Genomic DNA, 20081 nt, shown 5'->3' on the forward strand with positions numbered 1-20081 from the left:
ATAGGTGACAGAATCACAGAATGGTTTGAGTTGGAAGGGACCTTAACGATCACACGGTTCCAACCCCTGGCCATGGGCAGGGATTCCTTCCACTAGACCAGGTTGCTCAAAGCCCCATCCAACCTGGCCTTGAACACCACCAGGGATGGGGCAGCCACAGCTTCTCTGGGCAACCTGTGCCAGGGCCTCACCACCCTCACAGTGAAGAACTTCTTCCTAATATCTAATCTGAATCTCCCCTCTTTCAGCGTAAAGCCATTTCCCCTTGTCCTATCACTACAGGCTCATGTAAAAGCCATTCCCACTTGTCCTGTCACAACACGCCCTTGTAAAAAGTTCCTCTCCAGATTTCTCGTAGGGGCCCTTTAGGTACAGGAAGGCTGCTTTGAGGTCTCCATGGAGCCTTCTCTTCTCCAGGCTGGGTTACCAGCCTGGTAAGGTTACTAACCTTGGTAACCCACTTCTAACGGTTCTTCAATATTCTCTTATACAGCATGACACACTTCTGGCTTTGCAAAATGTTACTACTGCTCTTGCACATTAACAGCTTCTGGTCATTTCATCAAAACTAGCAGAAGTGCAGAAGTGTCACATCCTTTGTGTTTATCTTTTGGGGAAATTTAATGCTCTATTTCCCTTGAATTTCTATTGAGATAGAACTCCTTCAAATCTTTTATGGACAGGGAGGATTACTTTTGGTATCGAAGTCCAGCTGTTTACCTTAGTATTGTAGCCTTACTTCCACTCTTCACAAGTCTCTCTGTCCCTTTTGTAAAGCTTTCTTTGTGTTGATTCTAAGGGCTCAGCACAATAGAACTCTCATGACATCTTCTATATTCCCAGAAAAAAAAGTACATACAAGTGTGGATAACAAAGATTGACAGTAGTATCAGTAATTTTAAAGTAAAAAATATTACTTTTGGCTTCTTGAAGCTGTCTCCAATCCAAGCAGAATAGGCTCGTCTGATAGAAAAACTGAGACAAAACATAACATAAACCAAATCCTGATAAAGCATGGAAATGCAAAAGCAGGGCCATCCAAACAATTATATTTCTCTTCTGTGGTGACACTGTGCCAAAATGATATGATCACAATCAAGGCTTTTAAGTAACTGTGACCATAGATAAGACTTGATTAAGGTTTAAGACGTTCATTTCCTTCTACTCTCAATGTCCTCCAGGGACACCTACAAACTAAAGCATTCAAACTCAGGGGACTTCTCTGAAGGAATTGGCCTTAATCTTTTAGTTGTTGAATAAAATCACTGTGTGGAACATGCATCTAACAATTCATCTTTTACTGATAGAGCTCCCAATAAATTGTCTCTTCCCAAAGTTATAAGCCTGAAGAAGCTATTATGAGAAGAGAGCATTTTATTTCAGATGAAACCATGCAAATCTCAAGGAGAGAGGAGGCTGGCAGAAAGAAAAGTCCCCTGATATATATCTTTTAATTAACATAGCAAAACAGTCCTTTCTGTATGCAGGTAAATCATTTATGCACAATTCACTTGGGTTTCTCATCCTTATCACTAAAACCCTCTTTCTTCCCCCCCAAGTTTGATTTATTTTGTAGAAAAAATATTGAACTAGAAAAGTTGTATTATATGATGAGGGAGCTTAGGATGTAGAGCAGTGAGAACAGTCATTTAAATTGCATTAATTCTTCCACAAAGCAAGAGCATAAAGTTGACCATTTGTCTTACCCAGGTTTTACAATATTCACTTAAAAGATTAAAGTTTAAGTATATATACACTGTATATACTATATAGACACAGTGCACAGTTGAATATAAACTCAAATTACTGTACTGCAGGGAATTCTGCCATTTCAGACAGCTTTTGCTCCCTGCTTCACTAGTTACCTAAAACATGGATGGAGGTTAGATTTTCTCCCCAGCAACTAAAAGGAATTTTGACTTCCACAAAGCATCCATCCATCTGACCGGGATTACTTCCACACTCTTCATTACTGCAGCATAAAAGAGAATGTTTTGGGTTGGAAGGGACCTTAAAGACCATTTAGTTCCACACACCCTGTCACTAGTAGGGACATCTTCCACTAGACCAGGTTGCTCAAAGTCCCATCCAATCTGGCCTTGAACACTTCCAGGGATGGGGCAGCCACGGCTTCTCTGGGCAACCTGTGCCAGTGCCTCACCACTCTCATAGTGAAGATTTTTTCCCAATAACTAATCTAAATCTACCCTCTTCCAGCTTAAGACCATTCTTCCTTGTCCCATCACTATTTGCTCTTGTAAAAAGCCCCTCTCCAGGTTTCTTGTAGGCCTTCTTTCTGTACTGGAAGCTGCTCTAAGGCTTCCCCTGAGCCTTCTCTTCTCTAGGCTGAACTAGCACCTGAGAATCCATGACCTTATGTTAGATGGGTAGTATGCAAAGTCTTTATAAATAGTTAGCTGAATTTCCAAGGTATTTCGGAGAGGACAGCAAAGCCAGCAGTCCTTCTCAAGGATGTTAACCCACAATGTTTACTTACACTTCTCCAGTAAGCGCCTTTTTTGACTACCAACAACAATAAACGCTTACTGGGAAAAATAATCTTGGCATCCTGAACTCAGGAGAAAACCTTAATACTGTGCCTCAGCACTTCCTATACGTGCTGTGCTCTGGTGCTTTTCCTTACTGTGTCATTCCTCCTTCTTGCTACATTTGGGACTTCAGTAATACCTGGGAAAGAAAGAAGCTGTGTGAAGCATTATTAGCTATATTATTTTCTGACATCACATTGAATGTTTGCACTACTTTTGATATTCAGAAGTGAAAAACTATTAGCTTTTCTGAGTTATGGCTAGCACAGGTTGGGGTTTTTAATGTAGGCAGAGCAAATGGGCTGTGAGGATGGTAATAAGCCTCACTAAAGCAACAGAATGTGCTCCAAGGATATTCACATTTGTTTTGAAGCATTTCTATTACAGAGACCCTTTTTTGTATTTTATTCTGTGAAACAGTTTACAGGATTTTTCTCCCCCTTTCACTGATATTACAAAGATTAACTAAAAATACCCTACCAAAAAATGAGAGTGGTGGAGCAGTCTGATTCAGTTGTATTTATTCTGCATACTCCTTGAAATTAGGGCACAGTTAATCAGCAACTGTGCTTAATTAGTAAAAAACCTATTTAAACCTAATGACACAAATGGCCAGGGTTGCTGCTGCTTAATGGAGACTGTAGTTCTGCTTAATTGGGATGTTTTCAGGTAATACAGTGGCTGAAACCGATGTTTTGCTCACAGGGGCTCTCCCTCTCTCTCCCACTGGGAACATTTCACAATTGGAGCTGACAGCACCCAAATGGCTCCCTCACTGCACCTTTCACCTCCCCACTTCAGCACCAGCTCTTCACTGCCAGCTGCCCTGCTGCAGAACAGATCTGCCGCCAGAGGATGGGGACTGCTCAAGTGTAAGGTCTGCTGCCGGCCGCCTTGAGTGTTGAAACAGTGCTTTCCAGCAGTCAGAAGGACTCTGTCATCAGCTGAATGGTTCAGCAACACAGCATGGACCTATCTGTGACACCTACCACAGACCAGCAGTGATTACAGCCACCTGAATGTTTTCAGTGAGAAGTTTGAGGAGTTTGCAATTCCTGCTGCTGTGACTTCCTTAACGCCTCCTGATTTGGTATTAGCGCTACCATACCTTGATCACTAGCCCCTGGAATAACTGCCCTCTCCCTCAAGCCTTACGTTGGCAGCCTCAGTGGGAAAAGGTCACTGAAGTATTCAGGTGTTTTCTCAAACCTGCAGATGATTTCCCCAAATCACAGCACTGTCACCCTGACAGGCAGTGCAAGGAATCGTATCAGAATCATAGATTGATTTGGGTTAGACATGACCTTAAAGCTCATCTAGTTCCACCCACCCTCCCATGGGCAGGGACACCTTCCACTAGACCAGGTTGCTCAAAGCCCCGTCCAAAGGAAGCTTACGAACTAGCTGATCTGTCATGCAGAAATAACAAAAGCTGGCTCAAAGGATGACAGATTCTCATGGCCATTAAATTCACTGCAAATAACTAAGGATTCGTAAAGATAGCGTTTTAGACAAGATAGCAAAGCCAGAACAAAGTTTGCCCAGTACACAGCACTTGGCAGCATGTCAGTATAACATGAGACGGCTTCACTTCCATCAGCAAAGAGCTTAGTGCCACAGCAGAGCCCCTCTAATTAATTGTGCCCATCAACTGAAATTAGACCTGCCAAACAGTACCACACCGGTCCAGCCAACCCTCAGGGTCAAGCAGCAGAACAACGTTGTAGCCTGTAACAGGGCGAGTTGGGAAGATAACACAAGACCTGGAAAACACAAAAAGGGATGTAGCTCCAAGCTGCTTTGCAGTTCATCAGCCGTCTTTTGCAAAGGACTGAAATGGGGAGACCACAGCCAGCATTCAGTAACTGGAAATACATTCATTTCAGGGAATACAAATATTGCTCTACTGATCCATCTTTAGCTGAAATTTCTTACCATACTCCTTTGCACCTTTGGTGTTTTCTTCTGGCTTTTCACATTCAAAACACCCAGTGCAGGCATTTAATGAAAAAAAGGCTTTGTTTGAGACTGTGCCTGCACTAGTTCCTATATGAAGTTTCACTAGTACAACCCTGCTAAGTATCAATGCTCTCAGTGCAGGCATAGGAGGACAACAGTGTGGCTGAGGCAGAAACGAAACATCAGGACTAGCCACAACAGCAGCAAGTGGAGGGAGCAGGAATGGCCAGTAAGCGGCTAGGGAGAATGGAATACCAGAAAGCTTTAGAGAAGGGTAAGAGAGTAGAGAGATTACACACCAACCCTAACCCACCTCAGGAGCAGATGGGATTTGGAGTGGCCGTTTGTGCAGGGCAAGGATGGTGTAACAGTGACTGGAAACACCAATGTGTGTGCACATATGCTTAGTGTACCTATTCAGAAGTGAAACAGGAATTGTCACTGTGAATATGTCTGGCTGGAAGGGAGTATCTGTGCAAGGTGATGCAGTGCATCCTGGGGCTCTTCAGTACACCTTTAGAAAACACTGAGCCCCTTCAACTGCCTCATGCACAACTGTATCCAAAACCTTGTCTCCCCAAAAAGACCTGCTGGAACACATCAGGAAAAGGCAGCATCGCTTCAGTGGTACAGAAACAAAACAACACAATTATAAATTCAAAGAGTGACAGAATGCTGTGCTCCAAAAACACCCCAACCCCAGCCTCCCACACTCTTGCAAGACTCTTGTCTGACCCACCGGATTTCACCACCTTTGAGTCCACGACCTTGTTACTGCTGGTCCCATCCCCTTTTCACTTGCAGTGAAGGGCCACAGGGCAACAAGAAGACAAAATCAGCTCAGCCATGCAGGTGAAGGCAACAGTCTGACCCAGCTTCGCTAAGCCACAGAGGGTCTGAGTACCTAATCCAAAGCATAGCACATCAGCCATAGCTAGTGCATTCTTGTGTGAGGCCACCATGAAGAACAGGAATGCCTACCCTGGAATAGCTGCAATACTACTTTGAAAATGCTGTAATACAAAAGATTTTCCTGCTGGTAACAAACATGGAACGATTTATACGCATAATGTAAAAAGCATGAAAACAACTGAGCACAACCACCATTTTAGAGAAATGCCTGGGAGTGACTGCAAGCACAAAAAGAGTGGACTTGGATGGAAAATTAAATGCTGTTTTGGCTCTCCTACAACCTTGCTGGCCACATGGTCTATGAAGATTCCTTATCACAGCTGCAATTTGGTTACCACTACAACAGTTTCAGGCTTCCAAGCAGCAGCTAGCTGGAGCTGCTCAGGTTAAAGACAAATTTCTTTTTTTTTAAAGCTATATGAATGATCATTAAACAGGATTGCTAAAGAAGCAAACTGTCAAAGTTGTTTCATTTATTTCTTAATATCACAGCTGTACAATTTTCATACATACAGCAGGAAATGCACATTGGTTACACAATGGCATTTGGCTGCATTTCCAAGTATAATACAGTAAGTGCAACTCCACTTTAAAATGTACATTTATACAACTTAAACAAATTAAGGGTCGCTACACTACTATCTGTGACAGTATAAAGCTTCATTTATGTGAAGTCTCATTACTAAACCACTTCCTGGTTAAATATAAAACATATTCAATCATTTAAAAATGGCCCTTGTGGTATTTGGCCAGCATATAAAATATTTGTTGTGTAAAATTTAACCATTAACTTGCATTTTTTTTAAAAATAATCCTCTAAGCCTATTTAAACTCTTGCTATTGAACTGTTATACTGATACTTTGTAGCAGGAACCAAATTTTACCCTCTTTCTATTTGCTCTCGCACTGCTTATCATTGAAAGAAGTTATATTTTTTAATGTATTGCAGCTTTATTTAGATACAACCAGAATGCTAAACTGTTTAACAATTTTGGCCAAAAGGTAAATAATATTTTTCATCAAAGAAAACAAAATTACATTGCAGAGATCTTTGTCATCAAAATTTTAATGGGTAGAGTGCTACCAGCACTGAAAGAAAAGAGAAACAAAAAGAGGATTAATTTATCTTTTAAGACCCATCCACATATTCATAATCTTATAACTTTACTTTTGGAATACATTGGTCCACAGACCACGTTCTTGTTACAGTTTACCAAATGAAAACCAAAATTGCTTATTGCCGTCCCTGTAACAGGAATGGTTCAGTTTTAAACCTCCTTTAAAAATATACATTTTACAATCCTTTCACCTCAACAAAGGTGACACTGACAATAAATACACTGGTTTGGTGGTTCTGTTTTTATTCGCTTTGAAAAGTCTACAAACTACCTGTTGTAGGCCCTTTCTTTTTTAGACTTCTCCAATGCCTTGTCCATAGTTTTCTCATTTTCTCCTCTACATTTGGGGCAGTACCATTTGCCCTTTGGTTTGTGATTGAGTCCCACACAAGAAAAGTGAAACCACTCGATGGGGCACTCATCATTATCACATCCTATCATTTCTCCATAGGAGACCTGGTTGCACAAGCAATATGTTGGCTCATTAGGGTCAATAGGAAGGTCAGGGGGAGAAGCTTCTCTCTCTGCTTTTGCCTTAGATCGTTTCTTCTTCTTGGATGTCTTTGCTTTCTTCTCCTTAGGAGTTCCTGAAGTGATGTCATCATGATCATGATTATTTGAGGCATTTTCTCGATTCTCGTTGTTCCTTTGCCTCCTCGACCTCTTGTTGTTGGGCTTTTCAGCCTGCGCGATTGTCTCATTCTTTGACTTATCTTGGCTGGCTTTCCCGCTGTTTCCAGTGGTGTCGTTAGTCTCTTGACAGGTCTCAAATAGTTCCACATGGCTGTCCACTTGCCTTGTTCTGTTCTCAACGAGCTCCACCATCTGACTGACAATTTGGATCTTCTCATCTCCCAGTTCCTGACTCCGAATCAATGCTCTCTGTATGCAGTGCAACATTCTCCTCTTCTGCACGGCATCTGTCTCTCGTTTAAATTTTTCATAGTAATCATCCAGGTCCTTCAGAATCTCTGCAAGGAAGAAATAAAAACCTTAAGTATTTTCAACAGAGATAATGGCAAAACAAAGCCTTCCCGTATTTTTCCTTCCATGCAGCAACACCTTTTTGTAACGTACAAAGATTCCCTGAAGCTGGTATCTGACAAGTGGCTGATGACTCCAGTGGGTTACGTTTGTCTGGTCGGTCCTGCAGGACTAGGATGCAAATGCTGATTTAGGGAAAAAAAAATAGTGACTAAATACCATTTTATACACACTGACAATTCTTCCCTTCAAACTTAACAATAATCAAAATTAACTAATTAAAATATGCACACATACCCCCAACAGAAAGTTCCAACATTAGCTGTAACATTAGAGGGGAAATTAACTGATTGGGCTTTTTTTTTCCTGGACATTTTCTGTATAATAACATTAATATTTTTAGTGAATGACTGAGAGTGGGAGAGAAAGTAAGTGAGCACAAACCAGTGTAGAATCAGATGCTGTGTTACTTAACAATCACTATCACACTTGACAGCTGATACAAGAAAAACCTCTAAATACGTGTTTCATATAAACTGCTGAGTTGCTGAAAAAGTGAGGCCACTTAAATCCCCAGGACTACAGAATTAGGATCAGAATATCCAAGATGTCTATGTGATTTCCTCCTTACCCTTCCTGTAAAATACCTGTTGCTTACTTTTACAATACAAATATACAATCTTCATTACATATTTACTGCAGAGAAGGAAATAAAAAGTTAAAAGATAACATTAAAGATGATATGCAACAACTGGAGCAGCTAGAGCTTCCAGCTTAAAATGCTAACATTGAAAATATGCTAGATCTTGAATTGTACCTCAAGGATTGTTCCAATGTTGTTTATATGAAAGAATAGTATTCAACAGTGTTTCAAGTTTCACGAATGGTTCTAGAAACCTATTTTGAAGCCAATGTTTTTGAGTTTCACTACAACGCTTAAATCAGCTCAAACATACAGGACACTCCGCGTCTCCATTTTAAGTCCTTAAAATCACGTAGGATGTTTTTGCTCATCTCCTTTCTTTGACTTTTTTCCGTTTCTCACAGGTTAGAACATTCTCTCCTAGAGAAGCAAAATACATCAATATATAAAATCTAACCTCAATTCACTTTGCAGAAGCCAAGATCCCTGACACATGCAAATGGCATTACCACAACTTTTTTAAACATTTTTTTCTAAGAGAATATGATACATATGCAACGGTCTTCCTGTGATTTAGGTTTTGTCTTGCCCGAGCAGATTTTCTGAATACACGTGTTCCTAATTTCTAGGAAGACATGGAAAGTTTATGCCAGTTTTACTTCAGCTTTTAGAGCTGCAGCTTATGCTTCTCACATCAGTAAACACAACCCGTCAGCTGGTACTGCAAAATTACCTCTCTGACCAACTTAATATTCCAGTACATTATTAAATACCTTAATCAAATGCTTTATCCCCCTAACTACAAGAAAACCCCAAAGAAAACAAAACAAACGCCACAAAAAAAACCAAAACAAAACAACAAACCAAAAAACAACCAAACCCAAGTGTACAGATGAAGAAGCATTGAAAAAGACTAAAAATCTAGAGTTAATTGTTTTCAAGGGCTACAATGCAGGAAGTTTTGTGTTCTAAGCTTTGGCATGTGACTGATGTCACCAGTTCAACCCATCTGAACATGGGAGGTAGGTATCTTTCATAAAGAATACTGTCTGAATACCACAAAATAACTAATGACTTCAGTTAGGAGTTATGAAAACTTCAGCTCTAATATTGCATATACACATTAACACCACAGCACCTCCTATTACGCAGGAGAAACAGTTAACTGCAACGATTTTGACTTCTGCAAAGCCTTGCGAGCACGTCCCTCGGCGCTGACACGTTCAGTATGTAAGATGCGGTGCGGGATGTGCCTGCTCACAAACGCGGGCAAACAGAAAGGGATGCCTAGCATCACTGTCAGAAACACGTTGCTCAAGCTATAAAGAAAAGGATCGACAGCTGTTTACTACAGCTTGGAGGGGGAGGATTGCACCACCGCCCCTCACACAGGCAGGCTCGCCTTAAGTCGCCCGCCCAGGGGAGACCGCCTTTATAGGAAACCCAAAAAAGCCTTTCTCCCGGCGTGCTGCAAAACAAGGACCAGCGAGCGGAGTTTAGCGCTATCTGCGTGTTACGCAATTGTTCCCTAGATGTGCACGCACACCCCCAACACCGCAAACGCCATTAAACTGACAAAAACAGACGGTGTCGCACGTTGCGAAAGCTTTATTCCCGGACAGCTTCCTCACCGGGGCTGGGACCCCACCACAACGGCCGCAAGCGTACTGAGCAGCCAGAATGGGGCAGCCGAGGGGCCAGGGGAGGCGCGATGCACCCCCGCAGGCAGGAGAGCCAGAAGCCATGAAGTGACGCCCGCCCTCCGCCGCCGCCTCCCGGCCGGCTGGAAACTACCCTCAGCGCTCTCCCCCACCTGCCATACGGCGTGCGGGACACGAGAGGCGGCGGCCACCCCCCGAGCTGGGGCGGACCCGGTCCCCTCCTCGCCCGCCTGCAACCCGTGTGTTCGGCGGCCCAGGGAAGGGAGGGCGCCAGGCTCCACCATTACGGCGCGGCAGGCCTTAACGGTTCTAATGCAGGGCACCCCCCGCGCGCCCAGGCGGGACGCTGCCGCATCCCACCGGGCCAGGGTAGCCACCGCCTTCTCCTAGCAACCAGAACGGCAGCCCCGCCCCGGAAGTGACGGTGCAGCTATTGTTCTCCAGCAGGAAACCGGCCGCGCGTCTCCCCGGTTGGCAGCACAGCAAGCAGCCAGAGGAAGCGGGGGAGGAGACGGCCGGCGGCGACCAATCAGAGCCACCGCCGGGGAGGGACCGCCCCTGCTAGCCTGGTGTTCCCAATCGGAGGCAGAAAGAACGAGAAGAACCCCGAACAGCCAATCAGAGCCGGCAGAGCGAGCTTGCGCCCGCCCCCTCTAGCCCCACCGCGCCACTCACAAGCAAGGGGAGGCGGGAGGAGCGGCGCCCCCGCTCCTCGGGCACACGTCAGTCACGTTCCGAACGCCCAAGGTTGGCCTGCCCGCTGCAGCCGCCCCAGCCAATCAGAACGCAGGGGGCGGAGCAGGCCGAGCTATTCAAATCAACCCCACAGAAAAGTTGCCTCTCCGAACGTCACGAGGAGGCGGGGCGCAAAGGCGGAACAGCCCGTCCGGGGACCAATGGACGTGAGGGGAAGGGCCGCGGCCGGCCGCTGGGAGGCTCTTCGCCAATCAGCTCCGCCGGGGGCGGGGCAAGCCGCGCTATGCTAAAGAGGGGCGTTGATAAAAGCCGCAGCGACGCCGTTTCCCCAGCAAAACGCGGAGGTGCCCGCTGCTGTTGGTAATGTGTTCTCGGGCCGCGACAGAACTGCGCTGCCCGCCCTACCCTCTCCTCATCCTTGCCCCGTCAGCTCTAACCCCCCGGGAAGTTACCGACGGCCCCCTCTTCCGGGAGCTGCCGGGCTACCCGTCGAGCGGCCAGTGGAAAGGACAGAACTCGCAGCCCCCCGCCCGCCCTTAAGGCCACATGCAGGGTGGCGCGCAGGCCGGTGGAGAAGGGGTCCTCCCCGCCTGGCACCCCGGCTGTCACCGCTGCCGGCGGCATCGAGTAGAGCCCTTCCCCTCCCAGAGCGGACACCGACAACCAAGTGACAAAGCTGCCCCGAGCCCCGCACAAACCGGCTTCCCCTTCCCTCCCTCCGCCCGTGGGGCACGGGGACGGCGTGCCCCGAGTGCCGGTAGCGCGGGAGGGGAGGGAGGAAGGAAGGGAAGGGGCAGTTCAGCCTCAACCACATCCACACACTCGCCGTGTCGCCCCACATGCACACCCCACACAGCACACGGCAGTCCCGTGTCCCCCCCGCCCCACGGAGCTGGGCTATTTCGCGGGGTGAAACGAAAGGCACCGAGGAGGGAGCGCAGAAAGCTCACCCTGCCCCCCACTCTCGCCTAACCCCCCTCTCCTCTCTCCTTCCCTCCCTCTTTCCTTCCCTCCCTCCCTCACTAGCTGCCTCTCTCCCCTACTACAGCCATAATGAATACTGTACATTCCTAAATGTTATGCTGTAATCTCTCCCTGTCTGTCCACCCAGCACTTTCTTCCGTACCCCGAAACCCTTCCACCTCAGCCCCGCGGCCGGGGACGGCCCCCCTTTGTGCACCGCACACCCCACTTCCCTGCCCCCGCCTTCTTGGCCAGCAATTTACACAGAAAAGCAGAGTCCTTGCTTAATAAGAGAAGCTGGAGACCTTTTGTTCCGCCCCATGACAAGAGCTAACGCTGCAGATCAGCCCCTCTCCTTCCTCGGATCTCTCCTCCCGGCTTTCTCCCTCCTTTCACCTCCCAAAAATAAAACTACCATCCCTGTGGGGTGCAGAGGGGCAAGCGGAGCCGAGGCTCAGCTCTGAAGAAAAGAAAGGGAAAGACACCCTCCCTCCCCCCCGCCCCGAGCCCCACACCACACACACGGACACACAGAGAAAGCACTTACCTTGATATTTGGCGTCAATTTCCCTCATCAAGGAGACATTTCTCTGCAGATCGAAGGGCATAGACTCGATGGAGTCCAGATAATCCTCCACATAGTTCACTAGGTGAAGCTGGTCTCCGTTTGCAGGACTCAACATTTTCATCCGGCAAAGGGGAGGAAAAAAAAATATCTTCCCCACACCTCTCTGTCCGTGTCCGTGTGAGAGCAAGTGCTGCTCCCTCCACAGCCGGTAACCCCGCTGAACGGCTCACTCCCTGCCCACCTCTCTGTAGCTCCCCCCAAAAAACCGAGGGAAGCTACATCTGACTCCTCTTGTGCGAAACAGAGGGAGAGACACACACACACACCCTCCGCTAGTCCCCTACAGCCAGCAGCAGCTGATTGAATGGCTGTCGTTGTGGGTAATTCACGAAGGAGGTGGTAGGAACAATCAGAGGGATTTGTGTGTGTGTGTGTGTGTGAAGGGGGGGGGGGGGGGGAGAAGGAGGAGGAGAAAGGAGAGGGGCTTAAACCAGCTCCTCCGAAACAATCTGGAAACAAAATGTGCTCTGCAAAGTGTCTGTCAGGAGCGGCGGCAGCCCCTCTGCATGCGCCAGCGCCGCTCTGCTCCGCTTCTCCTCCGCTCCCCCCTTTCCCCGCTCTCCTCCTCACCGCCGCCGCCGCTGCTCCCCGGCGATATTAACGCAGCACTCCTCGCTCCTATACGCCGCACTTGATCCAACGTGGAAAACCCAAATACCAGTTTCAAACACTTGGGAAACATTCAGCCCCGCCACGCACGGCGCATGCGCACCCCTCCCAGCGCTGTATACACACACACACACTGAGGCACACTCACCGCACACACGGACACACACACACACACAGATACACCCCATCCCCCTCCCGGAACCGCGGCGGGGCCAGCACTCCTCTGCATATTCATCGGCCCTCCTCCCCTTACTCACGTTTGGGGAGGGAAGGCGGTGGGGATGCGGCCGTAGCGAGAGGAGCGGGCAGCTCGGTGGGGAGGGAAGCCCCCGCGGCCAGCAGCCCGGCCGGGGAGGGGAGGAGGAAAGGAGGCAGGGAGGGAGGCGGAAGCTCCGGTGAAGTTGTACGGACGCTCTGAGTGAAGAGAGCGGCCGGCGGGTAGGCTGAGGGGGAGCGCGGGGCCAGGCTGGCGGGGCAAGTTGGATGCTTTTGCGGTTGGACATAGACTTTGGAGGAGTCTCTCGCCTTTCCACACACAGGAGCCATTCCCAGGGCATTCCCGGGAGGGACGGGGCGAGGGAGTAGCACTGGTAACTGCGACGCCACGGCGCTCTCTGCGCCGCCGGACGCTGAGCTGAAACGCGGCCTCCCTCCTCAGCAGGCAACCGCATCAATCATCTCCAACGGCGGGCGACACCCGCTCCAGCCAATTACCTCTTCCTTCGTGTCCCGCCCCGCAGCTCGCTCTGCCAATCCCCGCCAGAAGGGAGGGAAGGCGGGCGAGCTCCGCGGTGACAACGCTGCCCGGGATACCGGCCGCGGCACAAGGGGCGGTAACGTGTGGGGAGGGGGGAGAGGAGTCCCCGCGCGTGCGCGCTCCAGGCAGCGCGAGGAGAAAATGGCGCTGTCGCTGAGCGGGCCGTATTCTCCTACGTCTCCCAGTGGGCTCTTCGCCGTGGCGGGCGTGTCGGCGGCGGAGCCCATTCACGCGGGCTGCGGCGGCGGTGAGGGACGGGCTAGCGATGCTTGTGGGAGTGATTGGGGCTGAGCTCGCTTAGCCTGGATCATAGCTGGCTCAGCATGCACCACTCCCCCTGTCCGGCGATGGGGCTCTGGTCTCGCCTGCCCGGCGCTTTCTGCCGACAGAGAGGGGGTCGGGTGCTGAGCGGCGGCCCGGAGGGCTGGAGTGGGGTGGCCAGCGTCGGCGGTTTCATCCCATCCGTTGTTAGGGAGGGAAGTGCGTTCGTGTTTACCTCACGTTTCCTCTCGGGAAACTCTCAGAGCCTGCAGAACATACACCCGGTTCCGCCAGGATCGGTGATGTCGGGTAGCGAGGAGCGGGAAGAGGCGGGTCTGGAAAATCTACCCGGGCAACGTGAAGCAAAACAACGCGCGCTGTCTTGCTTCTTATTTATTTTTTTATTTTACTCGTCACTGGCAATCCCCTAATTTAGGGAAGACTGACTCATCATTTCTTAACGCAGAGGCCTGCTGGTACAGTCGTTTATTGGTGTTCTGCTACTGCTTATAGGGAGCAGAGGGAGCGACGGCCTAACTAGACCTCAGCATCTTAACCCCGCTTAAGTATTTCTGCTGCTGTCATCAACTTGGTGTCTGAACGCTCGGAGTGGGGTTTTGGGGAGCACAGGCTGATTTATTTGTTGATTCCTCATGAGGGATTCAGGCACTGAAATACATCTGAGGAGTGGAGACTACACTGTAGACTAAGCCTGTTCTGAACTGGCTATGCCCCACTGCTTTGGGCAGATTTAAGAGGGCAGTTGCTCGTTTCCTGAAGATACCTGTAAGTTCTCTTTTTCTCCTCATTTTCTGTATCTGTGAGTTGCTGCACTTGTACACCTCGAAAACCTGAGATCTTATGTTGGTCGATTATGACGAGTACTACATCATCTAGGCAGTGCTCCAAGCCAGTGTTTCTGGATCTGTGTGCACTGGTGTGTATGGTGGCACTGAGAGGGAGTTGTGCAAGGTTAGCCCGGGAACACCTCTTCTAAATTGTTGGCACCACCTTGGTAGTTAGAGCCTGTTTCACCCTTGCCTTGAAGAAGCTGAGCAACTGTCAGCAATTAAACGTAGTTAACAGTCCCCTGGCTACTGCAAGAACCCAAACCAATAATTATGACTCAGTAGAGGCAAAACATCTGAAAAGAATTCAAATAAGCCTGGAAAAGAGTAATTTTTACAAAAAAGTTAACCACCATTCCAGACAGATGGTAGTAATTACACATACAAATAAGAAATCAGTTTGTAAAAGTACCTGCTAATCTACTAAACAAGAACTTCTGTCCCTCATCCTTATAGACAAAAGAAGAAAATAGGAAGGCACAACTTTGAAAAAGTTCAAAAAGTATTAATAGGCTTGGATGCACTGAGGATAGAGACCTTGATATCATCTGCCTCTTAAAAGTGCTGTCTACTGGATCTTTCTCTATTAGCTTCTCATAATGTTGCCTGCAGAGTGACAGAAATAAAACATCATTGGGCTTTGCACAAGTCCTAGGGAAGGGATAGGACTGAGCTCACCTGAGAATGCATTTAGTGTACACTTTTAAGGTCCCCTTTCACAGTTCAGTGTTTTGTGCAGTGCTGTAATCAAATACACTGGTACCCAGAAATACCTGTACTCTGGACACCCCTCTAGGCTCAGCAGCATGTCAGCAGTACTTTTAGGAAGCTCTGTATGTGTGGGAATCGGGTATATATGTACATCTCTAGCTTAGGAAGTTTTGGAAAATGTGGAGCTGATTCCCCATTGCCCATCTCTGCTTCTCCTCCTCTGCTTGCTTTTTATTTTGGCCTCTTGCCTCTGAACTGCAATAGGTGAGAGACAAGAGATTTTGAATGGTGTCTCAGTTCTCTTTTCATATTAGGGGCCTATTTCTTACTGTGGTGGAGCATTCACAAGTAGAAACGTAAGGAATGATTGTTACACATTGAAGAAGGAAGACATTTGTGGGCTTCATTTTCTTCCCATTTTCTGTACTTCATGGGCAGATAGAGTATCTAACTTCCCTCTTTCTGCTCACAAATCCCTCTGCTGCAATTACAAGAATCCCAAATCTCGGGGGTTTTCAAAAGCTTGAAGCTGTTACCTTACTAAAGATCTAAACTCACAGTAATGGGAATCAAGGGAACGTACAACCAGATCAACAACTTGCACAACTACTGTGTAACATACATACTCTGTGTGTGTATATATATATAATGTCATATACTTCATATATAAATGTTCTAGTAAATACGGTTGTTCTGGCTCATCAGCATAAATTATCAGGATTCTTAATATGAGAAACATAAAATCCCAAACCTCCAAATCTGTTCCACAAATGCAGACACTGCTGATACAAGGAATTCTGGCTGCCTCCATTCTGTGCCTTAGTTGAATATTGCTACATGAAATACTACATAATCTACTACAACTGTGTCTCTGTTTATTAGGAAAGACTGTGTGTTCTGATCGTTAGTGATTATACTTCATAGGTACAGATGAATCAGATCAGTTATTCCTTCTAATGAATTGCTGTTTCCACACCATTTAATAGCTTAATCCTTCTCTTCTAGTTTTGAGTTTTTGGTTTTTGGGATTTTTTTTTGTTTGTTTATTTTTTTATGAAGCTGAATTAATACTTACCTGGGTGATGATAATGGAATTTTACAAATCTGTTCATTTTGCTTATGGTTGAAGGTTTTGAAACAAAACATGCAGGATGAGCAGAGCTGAGATTTGCAAGTGTGAAGACAAGCAGCCAAGCCATAGCTCACGCTTTCATGTGATATGTATTGTCAGTGCAGTGGGCAGTGTATACCATTTACCGGTATTTGGGCCAGAAATACCTGTTCATATCAGCAAATGATGTGGGATTACTGGGTTATAAAATCTGTAAAACAATTTAGCTGAGTTGGTCATTTTCCTGCTTCCCAGTAGAGGCTCAAGAACTTCCCAAACACTTACCTGACATAGGCCTGACATTCCAAACTCTTTTTTTTCTTTAAGTTAAGTCCTACTTAAGAAAACAGGTATTTCACTGAGTACAGCTCCTCATTCTCTTCCTTTGCCTCCCCTGAGACTGTTTCACTCACTGCCTTTTTTCACGTGTTTCCTGGCTGCTGCCATCTATTTCTTGTACCTGCTGCACCTATGAGCTTAAAGAGCACTGGCATTAAAGGTGAGCAGGAAGATTCTGTCTGGAACTAGTAAACATCCATTGCAGTACAAGGCCAATGCGGAAGTACCTCTGAGCTGTCCCACTATGGAGCCAACCCAGATCAAGGGGAGCTTACTCCATGGGCTTCACATTCCTATAGCAAGTTCAAGAGAGATACATCTCAACAGCTGGAAACCACTGACAGACACCCAGTCTGACCCTTGACTGAATTCCTACCAGCCCTCAGGTTTCTTGATGGAGACTGTGGCCTGGGACCCAATTGATTCTGATGAAAACCAGGCAGCATCTGTCAGAGCAGTTGACAGGTAGGTTGTCTGAACAATAGCAGATGATGTGGATACCTTTGGGTTCAGCCTACCAAGCTTTTGGTAAGAGGAGGAATGTTTATTTTGTTCTTTATGTCCACCAGTGAAATTCCTTTTACGGTTTTATTTCATTTCCTCAGAATCACTCTTTTAAAATAGGTATCTCAAGATGATGTCTCTTTTATAAAACATACTCTTTATGTCATGAATATCTGGGGGAAAGGACACTCAGCACTTAGAGTATTTATGAGTCAAACATTTCTAATAACCTTGAGACAATTTTTATTCTTGTATTAAAAAAATGAGATTCTTAAACAAACTGATAAACACCTATGTTCTGTAATAATAAAATTACTATAAAAGGAGAGTTGACATGTCTTATTACAAACTGCTTCAGAGTTACAAGAGAAATTCAGTCCACTGCAGTGGATTTAGCTCATCTTTGCTTTTGGTTTGTAGTTTGTCTTTACAACCTTCTCCCTTTGTTTCAAGTTTCCTTGACAGGTTCCTGAACTAGAATCTGACAAGAAAGGTCAGAGATAACTGGAAACATGTTCTTGATAACACAAACACAGCCATTCTCCTCTGTCAACAATTATAAAACAGTGTGGTTTAATGTTTTAGAAGAAAAATGCTGTACCTTTAGCAGTAGGGGGGACAACTGTAAAACCTTACAAAGCATGTGTCTCCTAATCATAAACAGAAAAGAAAAATGAAATTTTAGATTATATTTACTCATGATAAAAAACATGCTCTGTGATACACCCACTCATCTTACTTCTGGGGACAAGGCTTGTAGGTAGTCTTGGGACTGGAAACTGGGAAGTACAAGAGGAGCCAGGTGAGCCAGAACCCACCAAAGATACCCTCTCTGCCTACCAGAGAGGTGTTGCAGAGCAGCCAAGGAAGAGCACACAGAGCTGTGCTTTCACTAGGTTCTCCCTATAGATGAAGACTGGAGAGTGTTGCACATGCAGCTACAGGGATGGAAAACATAAACCTGTTCTAAAGGCATTCAGGAGTCACCCCTTTACGTTAGAGCTTCAGATGTAAATAATAAAAGTTTTAGCCTTAGTGGCTCCTAAGAAAAACATGGGAATATGACCTGGCAATATTAAATACATGGGTGTCTCCTTGAAACAGCAATTTACCTGAAGCTCAGTCATATTCCCAGATGGGTGTTTAACGGATGTACCACCCTGCAGACAGCATCTCCTGCTAGCTTATGGCACAAAACAAGTCAGAGGAGAGCAGCAGGCTCAGGCCTGGCATTGGTTGGATGTACCTTCGTTTCAACTGCTGGCAACTTCTATAGGCATCTTCTGCTTCAGGTAGAAGCAAGGATGAATCTTCTGATGGAGGCAGAAAATTCTTTGCTGCTATTCTGCCTCTCTGGTGGAGTAGTATCGTCTCATTTCACGTGTTCCAGGCCAGGAATAAGGGTATAGGGGAGGGGGAGGTAGTTGTAGGTGGCAGAAGCAGAGCTGTGCTTACAGCCGTAGACTGACTGTTTCCAAGAATGTTCTTCAAATATGTAATTTATGGTTCCTATCCATCAGGATTAGTATTGCTTTTCATCTGGAATTATATTTTTTGGTACTTCAGTGCTTGTGGAATATTTTCCACTGTTACACTGAATTTGTTCTATTGCATTAAAACAAATATCAAGCATGACAGATGTTAACTATTTATTTTGGACATCTAGTAATTGTAGCTTTTCCTACCCTCAGAAAATAATGTTTTATAGCAGGACATAGAGGTTTCTGGACTAAATGCTAAGAGCCAGTCTGGATAACATAGACACTAAGCCTTCTGAAACCACGAGGGAAATAAAAAGCTCCTGCATTCTTCTGATCTGTTGGCAGTTTCATCCATGCCAGCTAAACCTGGAATTAAGGCTAAAAACCATCCATGGATACTTAGTTTTGATTTGGGCTCTGCAAAATGCTTGCAGAACAAAGAAGACAATGGAGTTAATGACAACCCCTAACAGGATGCATGTTGAACGACAAAGATATCAAACCCAGCTCACTATGGAAACTGAAATAATTGGCTTGTGAAGCTTCCTGAGAAACATATGAAGCAAACATTTACAAAGGTTATTGAATATCTTTAGTTTCATCCTAGCTAGTCTCAAATTAGCAAGCCCGTAAGATAACTTAAGTCAGAAAGTTAAGAGCATTAAATGAAAAATACTGTAGAAAGTGCGTATTAAGAAGAAAAGGAAACATTTATCACTGGTAGGGCTTTATACCTGATACTAAAATGTACTAAGATGCAGATGGACACCTATTATTACGTACAAGCAATGCCTTTGCATGTTCATATTACACGTAAGCAAAAACTATCAAACCTGTCCCTGGCAGACAGAAGAGGAAGCAATACAAGGACTTCTCTGAGGCATGTCACCACAGGCAGACCTGTTCTCTGCAGCATTCACTCACGACAAGCTGCCACCACCCAGCATTACCTTCCTCCCAAGTGATCAGCAAGATGCTTTTGCAGGCAAGTAAACACAGTGGTCTGGGAGGCTGGGAAAGGCTCTGCTCTGAGCAGCCTCCTTCGAGGCTCACGTGGAGGCAGACAGTAAGTGCTGGAACTGATGGTCACTGTCTCCTCTCATGCAAGATCAAGGGTGGCTGCTGCTGGAGCTACCAGGCCCCTTCAACATGTGGCAGGAAGATGCTTCTTAAAAATGGTGATAGACCTGTAGTACTTGGTGCCAAAGGCAGGAGTTGATGCAAAGTCACAGAGGTCAGGGAAACTAACGGTAGAGCAATCTACCAATGGAGGGTAAAAAGACAGGGGGACACCAACACCAAAGCATTCAGCTGAGGATGTCATCTGGTTGTAAGCTGGGAGAATAT

General features: G+C 46.3%; 2 protein-coding genes across 4 annotated transcripts in view; both read right to left on the bottom strand.

The window, feature by feature from the left end:
- NAXD (NAD(P)HX dehydratase) overlaps positions 1-20081 on the bottom strand; it is a 120424-nt gene that overhangs the window by 13772 nt on the left and 86571 nt on the right. The window lies entirely within an intron of this gene.
- On the bottom strand, positions 5877-12814 carry ING1 (inhibitor of growth family member 1). 3 transcript variants are annotated; one of them, XM_061377773.1, is made up of 2 exons: positions 12033-12814; positions 5877-7509 (listed from the first exon to the last, which is right to left on the bottom strand). In XM_061377773.1, exons 1-2 carry the CDS (start codon positions 12172-12174, stop codon positions 6806-6808), a joined length of 846 nt encoding a protein of 281 aa, XP_061233757.1. In that variant the 5' UTR covers positions 12175-12814; the 3' UTR covers positions 5877-6805. The 3 variants fall into 3 exon arrangements, with proteins under 3 accessions (XP_061233757.1, XP_061233759.1, XP_061233758.1); XM_061377775.1 differs by lacking the exon at positions 12033-12814 and adding an exon at positions 10502-10932; XM_061377774.1 differs by lacking the exon at positions 12033-12814 and adding an exon at positions 7601-8012.

Source organism: Neopsephotus bourkii, unplaced genomic scaffold, assembly GCF_033783945.1.
Source record: "Neopsephotus bourkii isolate Nb327-2 ecotype Australia unplaced genomic scaffold, CSIRO-AGI_Nbou_v1 NB_1760, whole genome shotgun sequence".
Lineage (NCBI taxonomy): Eukaryota > Metazoa > Chordata > Aves > Psittaciformes > Psittacidae > Neopsephotus > Neopsephotus bourkii.